Raw genomic sequence first — 26,800 nt, forward strand, 5'->3', positions numbered from 1 at the left:
TGCAGGTGCAAAAGTATCAATTGTGGAAAACATCCACGGATAGAGGGAAAGAGGATATTCCATCAGCTCCCCTCCCGCTCCCATCCACATCCCTCCTATTCACGTCCGCTCTGCACTTCCTGGCTCCTGGTCTCCCCACCAACACACCTCTCCCTACCTCTGAGGTTACGTTTAGAGATTTGACATACTCTCATTTCCACTACTCCACTACTATTGACAGATGCAGTGGTAAATCCTACCTAGGTCTCCTCTGCACTGTAGCTTAAATGTTATTCTATTGCTGTAGTTGTAGCTCTGTAGCATGTTATTCTATTGCTGTAGTTGTAGCTCTGTAGCTGAAATGTTATTCTGTTGCTGTAAGTCGCTTTGGATAAAAACATCTGCCAAATTAATCCATGTAAATGCATCAGGAAGTCTAATATTGTTATCCACATTTTTATACATTTTCTTAAGTAGATTTTTTGAAAAAAAAAAAAAAAAATGGTTTGTATGTTGCTTTAGGCAAAAGCACCTGCTGACTGCGTAAACTCACTCACCACTACCTTTTCTCACTGTTGGTCATAACACTGGTCAGTGTGAAAGGAACTGGAAGAGAGGTCTTGGCAGCAGGACGAAAGAAAGCTTCTTACCACGGCAACCGCTTCCGATGCCAAAAGCTCCTCGGCGGACATCACCGCAAAATACGCCACGTTAGTCAGCACGTAACATGAAGTCACTATCGCCATGGAGATGCAGATGGCTAGTGGCACTGTCCTGACAAATGAAGGGTAAGAAAAACAAATAAGATGACCACTTAATGAGGCAATTATTTGAGCATTAAATGTGTCAAAGCAGCCAGCAGAAAAAGGAAAATTACTTGCTGATGACGTCTAACCACACTTACAAAAGAGAGAGGACACAGGATATGTCCACCCTCGTACCAAACCTACACCAAAGCAACATCAGCCTATCTTGTTCATATATTGCACTGATCTGTAAGACTGAATGGCTGAATGCCTACCTCTCTGGGTTTTCCACCTCCTCAGTTACAAAATTCAAGTAAAACCTGTGAAAGCGGAGACAGATGACATGTTTCAGTGATCACGTTATTACCTCCCTGTGTAATCTTCCCATGCAAGACTCCGTGACACCGAATTATATTGAACCAATCTGAACTGTTGCGTCCTGAACTGAGCCTAACGCAGCTAATGTGATTGAAAATGAAATGGAACAGAATCAGGCGGTAATGAAGTGCCGCGAACTGCACTGTGCGGTGTAGCGCTCACCAGCCAGCATAGGCGTACATCCCTGAGTAGAAGGCCAGCGGAAGGCCGGTCAACTGGACATTCTCCAGCTGAAAGGCGTTTTCAAAGTTCTGCGTCTCTCCTGCAAAACACACAGAAGGCACACTCAAGCTTGGTGATTATTTTGTTTATGTTTATAGCTCACTGTCTTTGATTTGAGTGAGGTGCTGGATAATTGGAGAGGATAGAATAGTGTGTGTGTGTGTGTGTGTGTGTGTGTGTGTGTGAGTGAGAGAGAGAGAGAGAGAGAGAGAGAGAGAGAAAGAGTTTCTGACTGTCTTGCAGTTTCATCACAATTTGTAAAACATTCAAATAAAAATCATAAAGAACCATGACTAGACACAACATGAAGGTTGATAGAACGTGGAAAACCTGCATTGCTTATAATCATAGATTGATTGAGTGCTCGCACCTTTGAAGAGCTGATAAAATCCTGGGACGATGATGATGGCCATTGCTAAGAGCTTACAGCCTGTCAGGAAGATCTGTATCCTGGCCGTCAAGCTTACGCTCATAGAATTGATGTACATCACAGTTGCTAAGAAAAAACAAGCAAACAAAGAAAAAAAAACATATAAAGTATAAATGGCATTTGTTAACCTTTTCACCTGTCTGTTCTAATTCTGTCCGTCTGTGACAGATGTGAAAACTACTCTCCAAAACAGCTGCCTATGCATTCTAATTGCAATTTAAAATGCCATACTCTCAGCAATCAAGGACACGTGCTTATACAATAATTCAAATGGAAATGGTTTCTTTTTACCTTATATTCGGTTACAATCTAAATAAAATACAATTTACTCTTCAACATTTAAGATGTTTGTATGGTTATGATATTATAGTTCCTTACTACCAAGGCAAATTAAGACTGATTTTATAGTAAACATATGCTGATTAAAGTGGAAATTAAATCATGTTGTTAAATCCTGAAATCGTGTGCTTTTTCCTACAATGGTCATTTGTCATTTGTGAAGGTGTACAATCTCTTTCCTGGTTGTGCATGTTTGAGTCGTATTTTGTGAGTCCTGTGGACTAGAAGCTCTCTGTGCCAAATGGAGAATTTTCATGAAGTGAAACCAGTCTGCTTCATAGACCTACTTATGCCGATGGAAGTGGCCAGTTTGATTGCAATCTCTGGAACCCCACAGGGAGTGAAGATAGGCTCTAGAATGTACTGACCAAATGCCAACGAAATGACTGCCAACCCTGCAGGCCTAACAGAAGGAGAGAGAGAGAGGGAGAGAGAGAAAGAGAGAGATACTCAAATCCAATCTACAGTATACATCAATTCATTGATTTCTTAATGCACAAAGTTCATTTTCCTAGTATATCAAAATCAGATGCCTGCTTCAGCGCTTACCAAGCTCCATTCAGGAAAGTCAAACCATTCAATAACGACTGGTAATCTCAGGCAAATCCATTCATTTTGAAACTGTCTATTGAGATTAGGACTAAATCCCACGCATATTATATACACACCGAGAGTATAGCTTGCACAGCCTGGACTGGTTTGCTGTTACAGAGTGGTGACCCTGCGGGTGATCTGGGCTTTACTTACCTTATTGCAATCAGGTCAGCCCAGAGGCGGACGAACGCCATGAGAGGGCCGAACGTCTCCAGAATGTATATGTAGTGGCCCCCAGACTTCTTGATGCAGGTGCCCAGCTCTGCATAAGAGAGCGCTCCTGTAATACAGGAAAAGAGGATAGAGAGAGAGAGAGAGAGAGAGAGAGAGAGTGAGGCCGTATTCACATGATCTGAGGCCGTATTCACAAAGCCTTTTATCTTACCACTCCTAAATAGTACTAAAAATTTTTAAGCTAGGCGTTTTCTCTTAAAAGCTATTCACAAAGCCTTTCAGACCTACTCTTAGTAAGGAAAAATGACAACTCCTAAACTAAGAGTGAGTCTTCGTTGCTATGGATGACATCTTTACTCATGCACGAGCTTGACTGAAGTGACCACCTTGATTGGCTGATGATTGTAACGCGGGAATGATTCGAAACACCTCCCTTACGATGATGACTGACAGGTGACAGGTCTGAGAATGCGTGCGCTACACAAGTAGTGCGAAGGACGGAAGATGATGAATAACTGAATAAAAAGGCCTAGCCTAAATGAATCAAGAATAAGGTAAAACAAATAGCCTAGTAGCCTACTAGATTAATGCAGTATCTTTGTAACATTATTAAATTAATCTGTCACCATAGCCTATGCCTACGTTTGCAAAGAGGAGAACATTTTAATTTGATTCGCAATGAAACGTTACATTTAATTTACATGTTGACAATGAGTAGCCTAATTTTGGTTGTTGTTGGTGGCGTTATTGCATCAGTTAGTTATGCCTACAATGCAAAATTGTTTCCTCACGATTGGAAGCTCCCGTAGCCGCATAGGATTTCAAAACATTGTGAGTTAGGAGTCCTCTCGACTTTTTTTAAGCTGTCCCAGACTTAGGTGCTATCTTTAGGTCTAAAATGCTTCGAGAATTACTTTTAGTGAAAGAAATTAGGAGTCCTAAAATTAGGAGTGACACGCCCATTATTTTTAGGAGTTGCTCCTAAATTCGCCAGGTAGGAGCTACTTTTAGCCTTAAAATTCTTTGTGAATACGGCCCCTGATTTTTGTGGGCGTCTCTAAAAAAAAGAATGGTAGCCTATACATAGGTGCTGTGAGCTAATAAATAAATAAATAAATAAATAAATAGCATAGCATAGCATAAAATAAACAGGTGCCATTTCCTTGAGTAGGCCTAAGAGACTTTGTGGTTCATTATACAAGCTACATCTTTTTGGTTTCTTTTTTTCAGCCTTTATATTGAGCAAAATCTATTTGCATCTTTTGGATTGTTTTATACGGTGGCACATTGCATTCACATCACAAAAAAAAATCAGGTTCTCTCATAATTACGAGATAGTATTTCATAATTATGACATATTATCTCATAATTACGAGATAATTATCTCGTAATTACGAGATAGCCTAATTATGATTTATGATACATTTTTAATTCTGCCCCCACTTGTGTGTGGCAATGACATGGTCTAGCTATTAGAGAAGATAGACAACAGCTTCCCTAGAGCAGTCTGAAGCTGAAGTTCCTTTCAAATCTTTACTTAGGATTCACTGTTAAACTAAACAGACCAACAGAGTACATCTCAGTTATTTCCTTCAATGTTTTGTTTAAGAGCAATCATGTAGACTAGCATTTCAAGTTACAGAATAGAAACTAATGTGTTAGCTTATGGCTAATGTATATGGGAAATCCCATAGAGATGCTAACGGTTAGCATAATCAATAAAAGTAGATATTTAGAGCCAACTTCAGTCCATTTACGAAAGGGTTACATAAGAAGAGTTCTTTGTTTACAACTGACTATTTTCTCTCAATATAATAGGTGTAGGAAAAATGTGACTGTTTAACTCATCAATGCCACTTGAACAAGTAGCCTAGCTGCACAAAATAAACAACATTAACTTTTGCTACACAGAGAGAGACCGACCGAGACTCTCTGCAAAGGCAACGATTTCAACATTAAGGTGTTGCTTCAATTATTTTAGTTTTAAGCAGAGCTAGTATTTAATCAAGTATTTAATCAACTAATTACATTAGTTTGAGACACAGGTCCTCTTCTACCTATAGCCACACACACACACACATATACACACTCACACACACATATTGCATTAAAACCATTAACGAGAGACACTCTTCTTACTCATGCAAAGGCAACATTTTGAACAGTTGTTACTTCAATAATTTTACATTTTAAAAAGTACAGAGCAGACTGTCAAGTTTCAAACAGAACTAGTATTACTTCAAGTATTTAAACAAACAAAAGTTTGAAACAGTTTCTCCTCCACATACACACACACACACACACACACACACACTTCCTTCTCTTATCTTTTTTCATTTTGTTTTTCATCTGGCACTGTGACGTCACACACAATCTACTGTAATGTTTAAAGCAGAACTATTTTAACTCAAAAGTCTGAAACAAGTAAATGGGTCATTCCACGTCAGTTCAACCAGGGCCCACGCACTTAGGTCTCAAAAAATTCTGAAAAAATTACCAGGTGTACCTATGTTACCCAGGAGACACACTGCAAAATTACTCTTATGTAAGATCAATACTTTCCAAGATACAGCCAGTTTTACAGGGGGAGGGGGGTGTCGATTTTGTTCGGCCTCTTTTTTTGTCAAAGTTCACAAGCCCACAGCGCAAGAACTAAACCATGTAGGAGGCTCAAATTTTGCATGCTGGTACATAAATAGGAATGACCCAAATCAGTCCCCACCCCCACCCACTCACTGATACAAACATCACTCACGTTCCCCCTCTCTCTCTCACACACACACAAAACCTGTTCAGCAAGGAGCGAATGAAGTTATTAACGTGGGAGTTGATGGGTGGTGCTTTTTTCTGGACAATTCGTCCGGTCTTCTTGCTCACTCCCTGTCGGGCTGTGCATTTCTTTCCATCTTCCGGATTAATTCTCACCAGAAATCTATAATGTGAGATTACATTTTAACTTCCAGTCTATAATTTTATAATTGATAAAAATAAAACATACAGAATATAACTTACCTCTGAACAAGCTCCAAAGTGCATGCAGCTGACTCTTGGAATTCCATGTTTAAGACGTAATACGATGCAAAAAGAGTGGCGAAAGCAGCAGGAAAACTGTCTGATCCAGTGAATGTAATAGCAACTCTTCCTTCAGTGGACACCATCCATCTTTTTGCTGTCATGAGCGAGGGTCCTAAAACAAAACAATGTACTTTATTTTGATTACGAACTTCAAAAATACTGAAAACTGAAACAATGCAATAACAGACCGAGTTCAGATGTACACCCTATAGAGAATATCTGAAAATCCTTGATGACAAAGCAGTGGTTTAAGGTATTATCTGGAGTCAACCAACCCATAACCCTGTTGTTTCACATTACTAAGTGCTGTCAGAAGGTATGAAAACTACAAGACTTGGTACAACATAGACCAAATGGTGAAACATCAGCCAGCACTAACTGATAAGGGCAAAGAAGTTTCATTTTTATCTGTTAGCATTAGCAAATTTGGTCACTGTTGTCCCAAATGCTGTGGTTCTTTTACCTACCAGCAGTACTCACCAGACTCAAAGAACAGAGGTACAGTACAGAGATAGTTTCAGAACCCAACTATAGCTCCCAAACTGTGGAAGAGACTGCAAAAAGATAGGACCAAGATTCTGCTAACCAGGGATCCTTAAAAAAAGTAGTGGAATACCCATACCCATATTCTATCAAATTCAGATTAATAATATTTATGCAATGTAACACAAGTGGGAGTGAGGTTGTTCATGGATATCCTCTCGGGTGTAGTTCAGACAAAGGTAACCACACACATAAGGAGATCCAAGAACAACCTCACAACCACAAGTGTTATATGGCTTTTATAAAACCATTCCATTGCTAAATAATAAAGTTTACATACAAATGAAGAAGAAAAACATACTTACCAAGCATAATGAGTCTGGGTGTGTCAGGCAATCTCTCGTGCCCCTCTACGTCTGCCACGGTTTCAGTGACCTGTATAAAACAAAACAAAACAAAAAAACATGTGCATTACAGTTTGTTAATTTGTCATGCTATTACTTACAGTGAGAGATGAAGGGGATTCTTTCAAAAGAGCATTCTTTCTGATGGATTCCCCATCCATCAAGTCTTTTAAAACATCTCTCTGAGAGTCTGACATCAGATTCATCTTTGTCTCTGTGTACTGGTCTTTCACTATTGCCTGACTTAGAAGAGACTTTAGGGTCTCCTTGACTGGAATGCACTGAAAGGAGCGTTCAATGCCTGCTGCATCTGCACCTAAATAGATCTGAGTTGGTTCAACACAATTAAAAGTCTTCTTGAAAAATGTTTTGCGAGTTTGGTCAGATCGCAAGGGCCCTTCATGGCATCCTTTAAAGATATCTGCTTCAGTCAAATCATTCAGAATCTCATTGACCTCACTATCAGCCAGGTTCAATTTGGTTAGTTTTTTTTTTTTAAAGTTTTGACAGGAGACATCTCATACCAGAATTATGAACCTCTTGGTATTCCTCTATGATGGTCTGGACCGTGCTTGCTGGAATGAGCATTTTAGCTTGCATTTTTAAATAAAAAAGTGCCAGATTGTTCAGAAACTGTGTGTCATCAAGCACCATATCATCCTCCACATGTACTCTGTCCACAGGAACATCAGTGGCAATGTCATCAGACAAGTTGAACAGCTCCTGTTGCTGTCTAGCTGGAGTAGTGGGACTTCCTGTTTCACACTGAACTAATTTATGATACCTACTCAAATGAGAGGAAAAGCTTGACCTAACTCTGAAGTATTTGGTGCAACCTGAGTAGGGACAATTCACCTTTTTTCCATCTCCAATATGCCATCTCAAGTGTGCACACAGATTTGCAAAATCTATGCCATGAAATGTGCAACCTTCAATTTGGCATGACATTATAACATCCTGCCTTTGAACTTGAGCTTGAGTTTGTGCTTTGTCATGGTGATGTCTATACATGTGCGATCTAAATGACTGAAATTTCTTAAAACTGCATGAGCACTGAGAAACACCACATGCATACCAGTAATTAGCCACATTTCGGTGTGACCTTGCATGTCTAATGTAGGTGTGTAAGAAAGTGGTCGAATAACTGCAGGCCTTGCAGTTAAGGACGGACATACTTGGATGTCTGGCACTGTGCTCAAACCCGTCAATTCTTCTCACTCTACTCCAACCACTGTAGACAAAGACAGAAAAAGGCAAAAGTTAAAACCCTGTTGACAACCTCACTTGTAGACTTTCTTCAATTATTTCCAAAGGCTAGGTTTACAAAAAGATAGGTTTTAAAAAAGAAAATGTATATATTTTTTTTATTTTTTAGAGGGAAATGTCACAATCCTAATAGCCTACATTTTCTAGCCTAGCAGATGCTACCTTGCAGGGGTTAGACCATTTCTAACCCAGAAAAAAATATATACAAATACATGACGAACTTCACTATATACGTTAGTAATGTCACCAGGATAGTAGCATGGAAAAATAAACTATATCAGACAACTGTTAAACAGGGCCATATACATGTACTGTCTGTTTTGAAGTGCTAAAATAATTTTCGAAAGTCAGTGTATGCTGTAGCCTAGAAATCTAGACGCGCCCCTAGCGGCTGCCAGGGCTAGTCTACCAACTCTCCGTTGGCTTGAATTTCCTGCTACTTGAAAACAAATATCCTATTGCGTGCAGAGGGAATTTGAAAGACAACTGATTATCCCGCCCCTCGGACTGAGCACTGCGAACGGTGAGTGCCCAGACCCTACATTTTAATGTAGATGATCTTAGTTTAAACAGATAGGCCTACCTTGCTGTTAATTCAAACTAGGGTTAGCTGTGCTTAGACGAGAGCCAACGGGCTATATGACAGACTTCACAATATACAGACGTATGTCGCCAGGATAGTAAAATGGAAAAATAAATTATATAAGACAACTATTAAAAAGGGGCAAATACATTTACTATTAGTTTTGACGTGCTAAAATATCTGACGAGAATCGTCAATGTCTGCTCTAAGTGGGGACGAGAGTCGTCGACATCGTTTTCAATTTACAGTACTTTTGCTAGTCCTTGAAGTTAGCTGGTAATAACAACAGACAATACTTTTCAACGACAAGTCGATATTTTTAACTGTAAACTTACACAAGTTAAAAGGAAGGCATAAAGAGGACTAGATGATTATAAATTATCTCGATGAGGACTAGATGATTAATTTAAACAAATAGGCTATGCCTACCTTGTTGTTAAAGCTAGCTATGCTTAAGCCAGAGACAATACTTTGCTATCGACACCAGCTTTGATACCTGCAAACAAGCTATGCTCGTCTTTTTACTAAACAAAAATCTACAATGCCGGGGTAAAACTACTTAATGAATGCGAAAACCAAACTCACCAAATTTCAACGACTTGCGCACATTCCACTACGGTCATGTCTTCAGAAGAGGAGTAAAGTCGTTGGGTTGGCAGAACTTCGTTCTTGATATTAAAGCAAGGTGGCAGCAAAGTTACAGTATGCGGGAAAATGTACTGTAATATATTCCCGCGTCAATAATATTACCCAGAATGCAACATTGACTACAACACTGCTGTAAAGACATGATATTGTATCATACTGTAGAATTTAGCTGTACTGTACTGCAAAACCTACAGCCACATTTAACAGTGTACGAGATAATTTTCTCGTAATTATGAGATAATTATCTTATAATGACCTGATTCTTTTTTTTTGTGATGTGAATGCAATGCGCCACCGTAGTTTTATATATATATATATATATATATATATATATATATATATATGCATTAATGTATATATACATATATATGTGCCTTATATGCTGCATTTGTGACTTGAAGTAAACTGTGCTTATGCAGATGTAATGTAGCCACAAGCACAGTTGATCTGTGCCTACTATGACTAACTTTTGATTCTTTGATGTGGAAAAGAAGTTCATCATTTTGGGGTGCTAATATGTTAAAATTCCAGCCCAAAGAGACCATAGGACCATGCTGGAGAACATGTAAATTTGATGCAATTTCAAAACCTTGAAAACCTTACTTGGCATGCTTTTTAATAATCATATTAGGTGAGGCCTGCTGTTTATTTTGATATATGGTTTGCCATTTGTTGAGTGAAGAGTTTGTGAGATATTCCACTGAGAGTAATGGGTGTGCAGAATATAAATATGATTACATATCATAAACATAAAAAAAAATCATATTACAAATCATATACATATAAAACGTTAATTTTCTTGAGAACCATTTTATCACAGCAATTAGCCACTAATATCATTGGGAAGCTTAGGTATGGCTCTTTTACGTGAAAAGGGGTGTAAATTTGGACGGAACTTGCATTCGTCAGACTGGTTAAGGGTTAAAAAAGTTAACTTTTGCTAGCTCTCCATTCTGCTGTGTCCCATAATGACTTTGGGGGCTTTCAGCCATGCTGAATTAGAGTAGGCTATGCACCTAGCAGGGTTCTAATGTTTAGTTGTTCTGGAAAACATGTTTATTCTAGGCTATATGATCTATCTTTAATGTAAATATTACTCAGTGTATTGAAGGAAGAAGTGCTTGTCATTTTTAGTGACCCCCACAGATGTATGATGTTACTGCTTTCATGGGAGCTAAGCTTCTCTCTATGGGAGCTCAGCTCCAACTGATTCCCACGTAATTCGAACCCTGAGAAAGAGAGGCCATGATTTCAGGCTCACCCCGTAACTGCCTAAAAGTTTACTGTTTTGTCTGCTGGATCCAAAGAACTTGGTGTGATAAAAGATGTGAGTCATGTGTTTTAGTCAAATGTTGAATACACATGCCCCCCCTCTGCACCCAGATGGTACAAAAACATCTGAACTTGCTGCATTCAGCACAGAAAGACAATAACCTGTGATGAGGAAGAGATATCTGTTCCCCTATACACAGAGAGAGAGAGAGAATTTGCTGTAGATGAAATTACATACAGTGAGGAGCGTGGGCTTAATTTGGAAGAGTTATCTGCCTGGGGTCCTTCGGTAAATCCTCTGACATGTTAAGGCCTGATATGCTAAAGCATCAGCAAGCATTCTGCCGCTTCAGTAGCATTTCCACCGGTCACCACTGACTTTCAGTTGGGACAATAGCCTGTGATGAGGAAGAGATACCCTTTGCCCTATAGACAGACATGCACATACACACACAAACACACACACAAACACACACACACGCACACACACATGCACGCACGCACACACACACACACATAGTCTCTCACAAACACAGGGTGCTCCTGCCCACCTGTCCTGTGTGACTGTCTCTGCTCAAAGGTCTCCGAACAGATATCTTTTAATTAACCCAATCACTGCTGGTACAACATGCCCACTCAGAAACATAAAAACAATGTGCACAGCTCTCATAACAACATCAAGGAAATACGCCCTCACTGGAATAGGGCACTTGATGTCAGGATAAAGGACCCATCACTGGAAACTAAAGGAAATAATCAGTGTATTTAGAGGTGTGAGTGCATCAACTACATCACTATGCCCTCAAATGACCTTAGTCTAGTCATATTATACTGTAGTACACATCAAAAATGTTATTGGAATGAATGTATGGAATGCACCGTGCATGGAACATCTGTGTGTGTGAGTGTGTGTGTGTGTACATATGTATGCATGTGTGTGTGTGAGTGTGTTTCAGTCTGTGTGCGTTTCCTGTGTTTGGGTGTCTGTGCTATGCTGCCCACGCATGTCTGCATTTCTCAAGGTCCTGAGGCACTTAAACCTGTTTCACTTCACTGACTGATATGAATCATAAAGAAATCCCAAGCCTTTCCCAATAAAGCAGGCCAAGCATGACAAGTATCCCCAGTCCCCATCACTTCCTCTTCCCCGCCTCACAGAATGGCAGCCACACTGGTGCGTGGCACGGTGATGTAAGACCTGCTCATTTGCTTCCCTATTCATCAGACATGCACTGTTTCCTCAGGTGACAGTAGAGGGAACTGACGTTACGAGAGAAGAAAAAAAAACCCAGTATTTCCTTTCTGAAACTGACAAGTTGCAGCCTGAGGGAGACTTGAGACCTGTTTCAATGATATAAGCAGAAGAGTGCTGCCAATAACAAACATTCCAATGAGCTTCTAATGTGTTGGTTTTTTTGTGTATGATCCTCCCACCATCACTTTCACATAAAGCAAACATCCTATCTCAAACACAAACAACATGATCTTATTATCCTGTAATTTCTATAAAAAACTATAAAAGAGCTACAGTATAACAAAAAAAGTAACAGCAAGCAATCTTGCTTTAAATTCAGTCTGCCCCAATATACACTTTAACATTACAGTCTGCCGCAACATTAAGTAGTCTGACTCTTTGTGTATGTGTGTATGTTTTTTTTGTGTGTGTGTGTGTGTGTGTGTGTGTGTGTGTGTGTGTGTGTGTGTGTGTTTTATGGTCCATGTGAATGAGCATGTGCATGGTGGTGTGCACCCCTCACCAAACAAAGACAGCACTCCGCATGCAATCCATACCACCAGCGACATTCCCACACTTCCGGAGTGTTTCAGTATCCCCTTGGGGGAGATGAAAATTCCTGCTCCGATGATGGTCCCAATGATTATGGAGATTCCCCGGAGCAGGGTCACCTTCTTGTGAAGTTCCACCTTGCCCTCGGGGGGCTTTGGAGGTGAGACATCCTTATTGCCCCCATTCAGAGCAACTTCTGCCCCAGAGGAGGAACCAACCCGTCTGGACATTTTACACACACACTCTCTCTCTCTCTCTTTCACACACACACACACACACACACACTCACTCTCTCACACACACACACGCACACGCCACACACACACACACACACACACACAGACACACACACACACACACACAAACTACAGGCTGATAAGTCTGCAAAACTTCCAAACTACGTTTTTGTCACCTCAACTTCTATCCATACACATACACAGAAACACACACACATACACACACAAATCGAGAGAACCACAAGCACACTCACACAGCAGTACACTCTCACAAAAGTGGCTCAGTCCTGCTCTGTTCACTGTCGGCAAACATGTGGCATGTGAATCCTGCCCCTTTTTGCCAGCCTCTCCCCTGCCAAATAAACAGTGAGTGAGAGAGTGAGTGAGAGATAAAGAGAGAGGGGTGAGAGAGAGGGGGATGAGAGAGAGAGAGAGAGGAGAGAAACAGAAACTAAGCAAACTTCTGCTGCACCATGGTCAGTCTGAGTGAACAATCAGCCTCAGACCTCCTCCCACTTGTTCCTCCCTGTGTCTCACTTTTTTCTCTACTCTCTCTATCTCTCTCGCTTGCTCTTTCATTCTGCCTTTCATCCTCCTCTTCCCTCTCTCTCTTTCATTCTGCCTTTCATTCTCCCCTCTCTCCCCGCTTATCACGTGGCGAGTGTTCTCAGTCGCTTCAGCCGGTTCTTGTCTTCATGCCACTATATGGGTCACGGTGGAATCTGTACAAATACCCAATGGGAGTGAATGGAACACCTGTTACTCAATCTAATTGGAGCTGCCATCTATTTGGCCCATCCCCTCTTCTCTGACATTCTCTTTTTATTTTTTTTTCATTACCTTTCTTTTTCTCTCTTATTTCCCTCTCTTTATTTCCAGTACACACACACACACTTCCTCTGCCAAAGACATGATGTATCATCACAGGAACGTCTTTGTTCTTGTAATGTAATTGTGTGTCTTTATTTGCATGTATGTGTATCCATGTGTTTGTGTGTGTGTGTGTGTGTGTATGCTTCTTCAAGAATGACAATGCAACTTCACTGTGACTATGCAAACTATGTGAATGATGCAATGTTACATCAGGCCTGAAATGATGTAACCATCAGCACTATGACAGCAGCAAGTACAGATGCAGGGAAATCCTAAAGTGGTTACTAGTTGAATGTTTGTTTGTTTTTAGTACAGGTAGGGTTCAGATACGGACATACTATACAGTTTCTGAAATTCAATAATGTGGTTGAGCTGCCTTGGCAACTTCCACCACATTCATAGAGCAGGAACAGGAACTATACTGTACTGTGGTCTCCCTCTCTCTCTCTCTCTCTCTCTCTCTCTCTCTTCATCTCTCCAGCTCTCTGTGCATGCGTGTGTGTGTGTGTGTGTGTTTGTTTGTGAGTAAATGAATGAGTGAGTTGAGTGATTGAGTGTGGTTTAAATGAGATCACAAAATGTACTTAGTATATTTCACTAATAAATTCTAAGAAATGATCTGACATGCCTAATCATGTGAGTCAGATGGGAAATAACGTGGTACTGAGATATTGTGCTTTTATTATATTATGTTTGATTCTTAAATAAGAAAAGCGCTCTGAATTCCCCCATCAAGACCCCTCCCTCCACCCCCACCTCCCTTGTGTGTGATGCTGTGTTGATTGCATTATCAGGTATTATGAGCTAGCCAGGTGGTTGCTAAAATGTCAAGATAATTAGCATGTGCATTCATAAATTCAATATGGCACTCTGAAAATGGAATAGTGCTCTGCAGTTTGAAAAAAGACAAGTGTTCTCTCTCCCTAGGAATTAACCAGTGGTTTCTCATGGATAAAAATTGACATTAACACAAACAGCAGGTTGAAATGGGGGCTTATGTCTCATTCAAGAGCTTAACAACAGTGAGGATAATGAACACTATAAAACTGAGGAACACTAGCTTATGTAGCCGATAAACACTTTGTTTGATTTTTATTGATTTAGGCTATTTGTTCAGTTATTCATCATCTTCTGTCCTTCGCACTGCTTGTGTAGCGCACGTATTCTCAGACCTGTCACCTGTCACTCATCATTGTAGAGGAGGTGTTTGGAATCATTCCAAACAATAAACAACAAACGTTACAATCATCAGTCAATCAAGGTGGTCACTTCAGTCAAGCTTGTGCATGAGTAATGACGTCATCCATAGCAACGAAGACTCACTCTTGGTTAAAGAGTTTACATTTTTCCTTACTAAGAGTAGGTCTGAAAGGCTTTGTGAATAACTTTTAAGAGAAAACTCCTGGCTAAAATCTTTTAGTGTGATTTAGGAGTACTCTTGGTGGTAAGATAAAAGGCTTTGTGAATATGGCCCCTGGGAAATAGAAGGTTGTGCATCATTTCTCAGAAATAACCTGTTGGAAAGAATCTTTTGCAGCGATTTTTGTGTGAGCATATCAGTGAACACCCCTGACCACTCGATGAGTTTCACGTCTTTGTAAACGAAAGTTTAATGCATTTTAGGAAGGATTGTTCCAGTGCACCTATGCAGCGTTCTGGAGGAGGGGGGCGCTACCACAGAAACCGAAAATTCTCAGGACAGCAGCATGTGTCCAAATTTCAATCTTAAACGTTCTATTTAATCATAAACTATCTGAAAACAGGGCTTTAAGTGTAAAATACCGAACTTGTCCTTTAACTGACATCATCTCACCTCTGCACTCTCTTTCTCTGTCAGTTATTTAACTATTTAGCATAGCATACCATATTCCAGTTTGTAACAAGTGATTATTTAGTTACCAAACTTCTTTTTCCTGCGTACCACCACCTACAGTACATCTTGACTCGGCTCGCGTACCCCCACCATCTGACATAAAAACTTAACTCATTCTATTGACGTGTTCCAGGCATCATGTTTAATTGGCCGCCTTTTGAAAACAAATAACAAAATCAAAATGTGCAACTGGTCTATGAGCTCTCTAAACTCTCTGAACTAAAAAAACAACGTGGCGAACAACATTATGAAACACAAAGAACAAAGAGAACATAGGCTTAAGATTTTTTAAAAATCATTTCAAAATCAACACCTTTCCGACATTGCCTTTTTCATCTCACGTACCCCCTAGTGGAAGCTTGCGTACCACAGTTTGGGAATCCCTGATATAGGACAACAGTGAGTGATACCAGAGACTTTCTAATGAGGAGACACAGCACTCAAAAAATCCTCTATAGAAATGCATGGGGTTATCCCGCCCCTTCTGCGGCAAAAATGTTGACGTGAATACATTGTGCCAATCATGTAGTGTGTTGTGAATATATTGTGCCAATCACGTGCCACTGGAGCAAGGTTGGTGTGGTGAAGCCTTGCGCACGTGCAGTTCTCCCCGAAATTGATGCCCGATAAGTGCCCAAAATGCGTTGCAATATGGCCACCGAGTGGAGGTTATATTGTTGTTTTTCATCTCTGCAGTAGACTAGTTATTATTTGAGAGCACCCAGAGGACGCTAAATAAACATAAAACCAAAAAACATAAAGTTCTAACGTAGACCTGTTTTTTTTTGTTTTTTTTCAAAGAAATCAATAAACTTCCAAATTGATGAATGTAGCAGGACGGATTCTCTGCTCCCCTGTTTTTGTTCCCCTGTCCCTTTACCTGGTGGTTTAGTCCAATTAGCATGCCCTGAGTGGACTGTGGCTTGTTTGGCCCACTCTTTGTTGTCTCCTGGGCAGTCTGTGCATTACCAAATTATTCTTCTGGTCCCTGCCATCTTGAGATGTTGAGTTGATTACTGAATGCAGCACAAGCTGTCAACAGACACAAAAGGAGGAGAATTTGGTAATCAACTTCTACAGACTTTCTTCTCACAAAATGTCAATTTAAAAAAAAATACTGTCTGCAGGGACCCTCTCCACAGTATCACAAAAGTAATGATATTCTGAGCTTTGTCAGTGGTTTAGCTATTTCCTTTGATAATGATGTAAATAATAGCTATCGCTATATGCTAATCCGTTTCAAATGCATATTCAAGTCTTACTCAGAACTAGTCCGAACATCCCTGACTACAGTTTACACTCGCTCTCATCTAAAAATAGACCCTAGGTTGTTAGACAAAAAGATGGGCCTATATGTCAGAAAAGGCTCTGCTGAAATAACACTATCTATGCTTACCTTTTTTGTGGGGACAAAAATAACATCACTGGAGTGAGAAGTATGCCACCTGCATTACCTCTCTGAATTAGCTCAGAAGTGTACTCGCTGATCTTTGGCACGGAGAGGAAAGGAATTGCTTTCATTACACATGCATCCCCACAGAATCAGTTCATTTCTTCGGTATGCCATACGCCTTAAATTGATATCCAAGGTCACACATGTAGAGATCGACAGGCCGGGGGCAGACAGGGGGGTTAGGGGGGAGAGGAAAAATGTAATTTAACCCCTCTGACCCCCAGCCATTACATCAGGTGGAGGAAGAGGAGTGGGATGTGGGTAGTGGACCAGCTGTTCAGCCGACTTCATTGTTTCCTCATTTCTCTTTTGATTTATCTCCAACTAAGACCGGATGAGGTGAAAGGCAAAAGGCGGAGAGGAGAGAAGAGGCATTTTTCTTTTCTTCTCTCTTTTTTTCCCCTTTTCAAAATCTGGCAGTGCCCCCTTTTATATCCATTTCCCCCAAACGCCTGATGAAACAGAGTGCAAGAGTGTCTGAGCCTCTCATTTACAACCATGCCAGGGAGTCTATGACCAGGGACTCCAGGTTAATACCCCCCCACACACACACACACACACACAGGGGCAACCCTTGGTGCCCTAAGCAACCACACATCTTTTAACTGGATTCCCACATGTGTTTTGGTGGGGGGGTAGGGGGTGCCCTCAATCAATGGCACCGTACGATTCCCCCCAACTGCACCGAGGACTGTCCTATCCATGTCATCCTGTGTCATCATCACCCACGAGAGTGCATAGCCTATGCTAAGTAAGTATGCCGTGTGTACGTTTTTGTTTTCCTTTACCACATGTTGGATATCGATTGCCATGCCACGTACTGTAGCAGTGAAGCACCGCGGATGCCACCAAGGACAGACCCTGGCAACAAATATCCCTGCAATTCCTTCCTTTGGAGAGATTGAGGAATACTTCCCCCAGCACTTTTCCCCTAACCACTCGCACATGTTTGAAGACAAAGAGACTCTGACATGGTGTGGGGCTCTGAGGGGGCTGCTGCAGTGGCTGGTATGCCATGGGGATAGAGGGACTGAGGCCTCTGATTGATCAAACAGAGGAGAGCGGAAGAAAAGAAAAGAAATGAAGAGAAAGATAAAGGGAGGGAGAAAAGCCTGTGTCTGTCCTTCGCCTGAAGCGACTCCCCCTCCACTCGCCTGGGTGAGTAGGGACTACTTACACAAACCACTATAATCTCTGTCTCTCTCTCTCTCTCATTCTGTGTGTGTGTGTGCGTGTGTGTGTCTGTCTGTGTTTGGACTGGAGCCACTAAAGCTTAAGTAAAATGCTGTGGGAAACCCTTTCTTCTCCTAACTTAAATCTCTCTATCTCTCCGCCTCCCTCTCTTTCCAACTCCCTCAATGTGATGTGTTGTTTGCCTCTTCTCTTAGATAGAGAGAGAGAGGGATTTTTTTTCTTTTCACTCTCTCTCTCTCTCTCTCTCTCTCTTTCAGATGCTGGATGACTTATTTTCTGTGGTGAAGTCAGTAGCTTGACTGATAAGTGGCATTTGCCTCAGAAGTTGACAGTTTGTGTTCCTCTATCCTCCCAAGCCTCTGTGTCATTAAAAACTCATTTTCGTCTGGGGTGGGAGGATGGGGGTAGGGGTGAGAAAGAGAGATGGTGTGTGTGTGTGTGTGTGTCTGTGTGTGAAGAAGAAAACCATAGCAAACACACAGCAGCTTGCATGAAGACATGGGCACAGACACACAAATCATGAATAGACTTGCACACGCTCCAAAGCAAACACACACTCCAAATGCCTTCACAAACAGATACACACACACGTCTTCACTCTATGGAGAAAAAAACACACACACACACTCTATTTGTGCACACAGTCTTAATGACACACACACACACACTAGAGATGCGCGGATGGGCTATTATTTCAACCGTAACTGCATAGCAAAACTTATCATCCATCCGCCATCCATCAGCACCAACGTTTTTTGACCAATTTTCAAAACTCTTACGTTCTGAACATCTCACACTGCCATTGCCCGATGTCATTTCTGAGTCATATCACTCCATAATCTGTCTCTCTTTTAGGCTAAATGCCTATTCCCTGAATGGTGGGCTACAATGACTATGTGTTTTATATATAATATCGAAACAAAATAACCCAGGTCATCTACGAGATGTTTAGGCCTCCTCCAATACTGGCAGCTGGGTTCATAGGTTGCAGATTTGCTTAGTGGCCTACCAAGGCTCTGCAACCAGACGCGACATGGGAGATGAATCATCGGTCAACTTGCACTGTAGCCTATTCTACTTTCTTATTGCACACTGGAGAGGAAGAAATGCTGGTAGGCTACAGTAGGCTACTTAATTTACACTTTTTGTTACCTTTAGGCCTAGTCCACACGTACCAAACCGATCTTTTTTTCCTCCGTCTTCCCTGGAACCGTATCAAGAATATTTGCGTCCAAACGGATCCATCTCAACACGACTCAACACGTTACTTCATACCCCAGGCCTATAGGTGGCACTGTGTCTTCACAGAAATTCACCAAAACTTGCGCCTTAAAAACAGACAGAATAGGCTACGGCGAAATGGCTAGTGCAAGGAAACCAGATTTGTTTGTGTGGACTGATGGTGAACTGTCAACTGTAGTCAACTGTAAAACTAATAAACTTTATTTTACAGTTTGTGAAGGGTGCAGTCCCGTCCTTTATTTGGCTAATGCAGGTAGGCCTCAAAGGTGCCGCTCCGTTTCGTAGTGCAATTACTGCGATATGATATTCCTTTTTTGCATATCAAATACACGGGCTTTGCATTTGTGAAACCGGGTAAGATGAACGCAAAATTAGACATCAAGTTGCTGTTATTTTCACCTGAAAGAAGAATTACAAAATGCACTTTTTTCAGTAAGCTAGGCCTATAGTATGTGTTTTCAAGGTTTTATTAAAAATTTAATTTTACTTGACCTATGGCTGTAACCCTATCACTTCAACCTACTCTTGCACTGATATCGTTTTTTTAGATTACCTGGGCCACTTTTTTCCTTATTTGTCCATATTTATATATCCTTACAGTGTTCCATATTACTTTGACTATATTATTCTCCTATATGCCCATATTTATCCTACGCTGGTCCCAAGACCCCACTCCTGCACAGCTGGACCTCACTTATTTGTTTAATGTTGGACTTTGCTTATTTGCACACGCACTCTGATAGAGCACCTTTGCAATCAATGATTTTATTAGTGAAAAAAAAAATTGGATTTTCTGTTTCTTGTTGAAACCTGGCTGACTTCAGACAGCGAAGCTGTTCTTGTTGAAACTTGTCCCCCAAATTATAATTTCTTCCACTCAATTAGACAAGGCAAACGAGGTAGTGGAATTGCCTCCATTCTCTCAAACAAATATAGCTGCACTAGAGTCAACTTTGGCGAATTCGCTTCCTTTGAGTATATTGCCCTCACTCTGAAGGCTGACCCAGCTGTACTTCTATTAACCTTATACCGCCCTCTTAAGCTATGGACTGGCTTTCTCGACCAGTTTTCTGAACTTATGTCGCTCATCATCACTAGCTATGATCGGATAATTGTAAATGACGACTTTAATATTCATGTCAATAAGACAACTGATGCTAAAGCCAGTAAGTTATTTAATGTGTTGGACAGTTTAGAGCTAAAGCAGCATGTTACAGGACCCGCCCACAACCTTGGCAACACCCTCGATTTAGTCATTTCTAGAGGGATAGAAGTCACAGACTTATCAGTAAATTATATAAATATGTCTGATCATTATTGTGTATCTTTTAATATAGTACTACATACTCCAAAAATTCATCCCGAAATTGCAATCAAATCGCGACTCTTGGACATTAGAGCAGAACAGCAGTTCATAGCTCTTATAGACTCCATAAATTTAGATATTACATCATCCAATTGATCAAATGGTAGAGGCTCTCAATCGTGAATTAGGCGCTCTGCTTGACAAAGTGGCACCCTTAAAGACTAAAAAAAGGCCCTGTAGCAAACTGACACCTTGGATGAACGAAAATATCCATGATCTAAAAAGATTATGTAGAAACGCTGAGAGAACATGGAGAAAAACTAAGTTACAGGTTCACCGTGCCATTCTAAAAGAAAAAATAGCAAATTATAATAGAGCTATTTGGAATGAGAGAAGGAACCACTTCTCTAAGGTAATTGCTGAAAACAGTGGAAACTCTAGGGTGTTGTTCTCTACCATTGATAGGCTATTGCATCCAACACCTTTTGATACACTCAGTCAGGCATCCTCTCTAAGATGCGAAGAATTTGCAGACTTCTTCAGAAACAAAGTCATTTCTATAAGGGAGGCTATTGGTAACACAAGTAATATGTTTGATAGTACACCCAAAAACAGCCCCCCAAAATTAAGGTTCTTTAGCACTATTACTCAATCTGAGCTTAGTAAAATTATAACTCAAACCGGCTCCTCAACATGTGTTTTGGATCCAATCCCTACTAGATTCCTCAAAAAAGTATATGATAGCTTAGCTCCCTTTATTCTCAAGGTAATAAATACCTCATTAGAAACAGGTATATTTCCAACTGCTTTTAAAACCGCTGTTGTGAAACCTTTACTTAAAAAGTCAAATCTTGACCATACCAATTTGAGCAACTACAGGCCTATATCAAATCTACCGTTCCTGAGCAAAGTACTTGAAAAATTAAGTTTGTAATCAGTTAAATACCTTCCTCAACGAAAACAGTATCCTTGAAAAATTCCAATCAGGTTTTAGATCAAATCACAGCACAGAAACAGCTCTAGTAAAAATAGTCAATGATCTCAGACTGGCTACTGACTCAAACAAAGTCTCAATCCTTATTCTTCTGGATTTGAGTGCGGCATTTGACACCATTGATCATAGCATCACCGCCTTGCGAAGTGGGTGGGTCTCTCTGATAATGCTCTAAACTGGTTTCAAACCTACATTACTGGCAGAGGTTTTTATATCAGTCTAGGAGATCATGTATCTGAAAAACATGACTTGCCTTTTAGTGTGGCCCAGGGGAGCTGTCTTGGTCCCCTGCTATTTTCCCTATATATGCTTCCGTTGGGAAACGTCATAAGTCAGCATAATGTAAACTTTCACAGCTACGCAGATGATACCCAATTGTATATTTCTGTGGAGCCAACTAACCCAGATGGCCTTTGCTCCCTCACTGCATGCCTAACCTCCATTAATCAGTGGATGAGCAAAAAAAATTTGAAACTAAATGATGACAAAACAGAGGTACTTTTGGTTGGACCAAAACTAAAGCGAGATATTGTACTTAGTAATCTGGGGAACTTGGCGCACCAGGTCAAACCAAAAGTAACAAGCCTTGGTGTCATCTTAGATGCAGAGTTACGTTTTAAGCCCCATATCAGTAAAGTTACTCAGGCAGCCTATTTCCACCTGAGAAACATTGCCAAAGTGCATGGCCCTTTTAACTCAACAAGATGCAGAAAAACTAATTCATGCCTTTATCACTAGCAGGTTAGACTACTGCAATGCACTTTTCACTGGTCTTCCCAAAAACATCTAAAGAAATTGGCACTCATACAGAACTCTGGGCTAGACTTTTTAACTAAGACCAAGAAGAGAGAACACATCACCCCTGTGTTGGCTGAACTGCACTGGCTCCCTATTTCCTATAGAATTTATTTTAAGGTTATGTTAATTACTTACAAAGCTCTGAATGGCATAGCACCTTCATATATCTCTGAGCTTTTAATATCTTATCAACCACTTAAGGAAACTTAGATCATCCAATTCTAATCTTTTAATCATTGCCCAAAGTGCTCCACAAACAAAGTGGAAAAGCTGCTTTTATCCATTTAGCCCCCAAACTATGGAACACCCTGCCTCTGTACATCAAGCAGGCGAGTTCAGTAAATGTTTTAAAAAAGATCTAAAACATACCTGTACAGGAAAAGCTTTTAGTTAACTCATCTTATCCTGTAGACTACTTTTTCAGATTATTCTGCTGCTATTGGAGGGTGCAGCTAGCCGGAAGCAGATGGGCTCCCCCCTTTTAAGTCAGGTTCTGCTCAAGGTTTCTTCCTGGAATATGGGAGTTTTTCCTTGCCACAGTTGCCATATGGCGTGCTTGTGGGGGGTAAAGGGTTAAGGCTGCCAGTCTTATGACATGTTATTTTCTATATTTTTGATATGTTGCTGAGTGGATTATAAACGGCCCCAGCAATGAAGAAAAGTGATTGATAATGACTGACTGACTATTATTGTGTTACATGCTTCAAATGTCTCTCTGATAATGCTCTAAACTGGTTTCAAACCTACATTACTGGCAGAGGTTTTTATATCAGTCTTGGAGATCATGTATCTGAAAAACATGACTTGCCTTTTAGTGTGGCCCAGGGGAGCTGTCTTGGTCCCCTGCTATTTTCCCTATATATGCTTCCGTTGGGAAACGTCATAAGTCAGCATAATGTAAACTTCCACAGCTCATGAATGATACCCAATTGTATATTTCTGTGGAGCCAACTAACCTTAGATGGCCTTTGCTCCCTCACTGCATGCCTAACCTCCATTAATCAGTGGATGAGCAAAAAAAATTTGAAACTAAATGATGACAAAACAGAGGTACTTTTGGTTGGACCAAAACTAAAGCGAGATATTGTACTTAGTAATCTGGGGAACTTGGCGCACCAGGTCAAACCAAAAGTAACAAGCCTTGGTGTCATCTTAGATGCAGAGTTACGTTTTAAGCCCCATATCAGTAAAGTTACTCAGGCAGCCTATTTCCACCTGAGAAACATTGCCAAAGTGCGGCCCTTTTTAACTCAACAAGATGCAGAAAAACTAATTCATGCCTTTATCACTAGCAGGTTAGACTACTGCAATGCACTTTTCACTGGTCTTCCCAAAAAACATCTAAAGAAATTGGCACTCATACAGAACTCTGCGGCTAGACTTTTAACTAAGACCAAGAAGAGAGAACACATCACCCCTGTGTTGGCTGAACTGCACTGGCTCCCTATTTCCTATAGAATTTATTTTAAGGTTATGTTAATTACTTACAAAGCTCTGAATGGCATAGCACCTTCATATATCTCTGAGCTTTTAATATCTTATCAACCACGAAGGAAACTTAGATCATCCAATTCTAATCTTTTAATCGTACCCAAAGTGCTCCACAAACAAAGTGGAAAAGCTGCTTTTATCCATTTAGCCCCCAAACTATGGAACACCCTGCCTCTGTACATCAAGCAGGCGAGTTCAGTAAATGTTTTTAAAAAAGATCTAAAAACATACCTGTACAGGAAAGCTTTTAGTTAACTCATCTTATCCTGTAGACTACTTTTTCAGATTATTCTGCTGCTATTGGAGGGTGCAGCTAGCCAGAAGCAGATGGGCTCCCCCCTTTTAAGTCAGGTTCTGCTCAAGGTTTCTTCCTGGAATATGGGAGTTTTTCCTTGCCACAGTTGCCATATGGCGTGCTTGTGGGGGGTAAAGGGTTAAGGCTGCCAGTCTTATGACATGTTATTTTCTATATTTTTGATATGTTGCTGAGTGGATTATAAACGGCCCCAGCAATGAAGAAAAGTGATTGATAATGACTGACTGACTATTATTGTGTTACATGCTTCAAATGTCTCTCTGATAATGCTCTAAACTGGTTTCAAACCTACATTACTGGCAGAGGTTTTTATATCAGTCTTGGAGATCATGTATCTGAAAAACATGACTTGCCTTTTAGTGTGGCCCAGGGAGCTGTCTTGGTCCCCTGCTATTTTCCCCTATATATGCTTCCGTTGGGAAGCGTCATAAGTCAGCATAATGTAAACTTCCACAGCTATGAGATGATACCCAATTGTATATTTCTGTGGAGCCAACTAACCCAGATGGCCTTTGCTCCCTCACTGCATGCCTAACCTCCATTAATCAGTGGATGAGCAAAAAAAATTTGAAACTAAATGATGACAAAACAGAGGTACTTTTGGTTGGACCAAAACTAAAGCGAGATATTGTACTTAGTAATCTGGGGAACTTGGCGCACCAGGTCAAACCAAAAGTAACAAGCCTCGGTGTCATCTTAGATGCAGAGTTACGTTTTAAGCCCCATATCAGTAAAGTTACTCAGGCAGCCTATTTCCACCTGAGAAACATTGCCAAAGTGCGGCCCTTTTTAACTCAACAAGATGCAGAAAAACTAATTCATGCCTTTATCACTAGCAGGTTAGACTACTGCAATGCACTTTTCACTGGTCTTCCCAAAAAACATCTAAAGAAATTGGCACTCATACAGAACTCTGCGGCTAGACTTTTAACTAAGACCAAGAAGAGAGAACACATCACCCCTGTGTTGGCTGAACTGCACTGGCTCCCTATTTCCTATAGAATTTATTTTAAGGTTATGTTAATTACTTACAAAGCTCTGAATGGCATAGCACCTTCATATATCTCTGAGCTTTTAATATCTTATCAACCACGAAGGAAACTTAGATCATCCAATTCTAATCTTTTAATCGTACCCAAAGTGCTCCACAAACAAAGTGGAAAAGCTGCTTTTATCCATTTAGCCCCCAAACTATGGAACACCCTGCCTCTGTACATCAAGCAGGCGAGTTCAGTAAATGTTTTTAAAAAAGATCTAAAAACATACCTGTACAGGAAAGCTTTTAGTTAACTCATCTTATCCTGTAGACTACTTTTTCAGATTATTCTGCTGCTATTGGAGGGTGCAGCTAGCCAGAAGCAGATGGGCTCCCCCCTTTTAAGTCAGGTTCTGCTCAAGGTTTCTTCCTGGAATATGGGAGTTTTCCTTGCCACAGTTGCCATATGGCGTGCTTGTGGGGGTAAGGAGTTAAGGCTGCCAGTCTTATGACATGTTATTTTCTATATTTTTGATATGTTGCTGAGTGGATTATAAACGGCCCCAGCAATGAAGAAAAGTGATTGATAATGACTGACTGACTATTATTGTGTTACATGCTTCAAATGTAAAGCACTTTGAGCTGCATTCTGTGTATGAAAGGTGCTATACAAATAAAGCTTATTATTATTATTATTATTATTATTATTATAGCACCTTACCATGCATACTGAATCATAGTCTCAGTCCCTGCCCGTCACTGCAAGCACCTCATGCCTACTCATCATTAAGCACACTAGGTGGATATTTGATTTAGCTTTATTTAGTTTATCTAGTATACCTATACATATAGTTACCTGGGTGTTCCCATGCTGCCTTGCGCGCGATTTGATTCACGCTGCTAAGGCAGCCTGGAGACCATGGAGCAAATTTTCGCCTGAGATAGGGAACCAATCACAGAACAGGTGGGAAAGCAAGACGTGTTCATCTCGTCTTACTACGTCGTACTACAAGTACAGCAGGCAGTTTTTAATTGACATCTGCAAAAGCAAGTTTTGCAGCGTTCTGGACTTTGCAACAGAGGCGCTTAAAGGAACTCGACTACTCCGCCTGCAACAACACCGGACTTCGCCTGCTACTCCTCCCCCGAAAAGAAAGTCCGGAAGCGGTGTGTGCGAGGAAGCAGAAGAGGGGCAAGCTGGAGGCGTCCGGCCAGGCTAGGGCTAGCCCAACTCGCCCAGCAATACCATCCATTCTCCTGGCAAATGTACGATCACTGGACAACAAAATGGATCACATCGACTGCTGAGATCAACGAACCCGGACAGTAAGTAACTGCTGTGTGCTCGTCTTCACTGAGACTTGGTTAAATGACAACATTCCGGACTCTGCTGTACAACTGGAGCAGCTAGCATGCTATCGAGCAGACAGGGCCATTGTAAAGGGAGGTAAATCCGCGAGGAGGAGGAATCTGTGTTTACATCCGTGGCGAATGGTGCCGGGACACTGTAGTAGTATGCAAACACTGCTCACCACTGGCAGAGTTTATGATCATAAAGTGCCGTCCTTTTACCTGCCAAGGGAAATTACTGCGATTCTGCTAGTCGCAGTATACATCCCGGCCATACCAACAACAACAGCGATAAGAACGGCTCTTAGTGAACTGTACC

The 26,800-nt window shown here is 40.8% G+C and overlaps 1 protein-coding gene across 3 annotated transcripts in view; it reads right to left on the bottom strand.

The window, feature by feature from the left end:
• The window catches only part of slc7a11 (solute carrier family 7 member 11), an 18,485-nt gene extending 5,222 nt beyond the window's left edge, over positions 1–13,263 (bottom strand). Inside the window, exons 1-11 of one of the 3 annotated variants that reach the window (XM_048231673.1) lie at positions 9,259–9,358; positions 8,000–8,055; positions 6,786–6,855; positions 5,875–6,049; positions 5,683–5,794; positions 2,842–2,968; positions 2,382–2,497; positions 1,696–1,821; positions 1,266–1,365; positions 1,001–1,045; positions 630–753 (exon numbers count right to left, since the gene is read on the bottom strand). In XM_048231673.1, the coding sequence (XP_048087630.1) occupies positions 630–753; positions 1,001–1,045; positions 1,266–1,365; positions 1,696–1,821; positions 2,382–2,497; positions 2,842–2,968; positions 5,683–5,758 (714 nt within the window). In that variant the 5' untranslated portion in view covers positions 5,759–5,794; positions 5,875–6,049; positions 6,786–6,855; positions 8,000–8,055; positions 9,259–9,358. The other 2 variants (XM_048231672.1, XM_048231674.1) reach the window with 2 other exon arrangements.
• Positions 13,264–26,800: the final 13,537 nt, after the last annotated feature.

Source organism: Alosa alosa, chromosome 21 (genome assembly GCF_017589495.1).
Source record: "Alosa alosa isolate M-15738 ecotype Scorff River chromosome 21, AALO_Geno_1.1, whole genome shotgun sequence".
NCBI lineage: Eukaryota > Metazoa > Chordata > Actinopteri > Clupeiformes > Clupeidae > Alosa > Alosa alosa.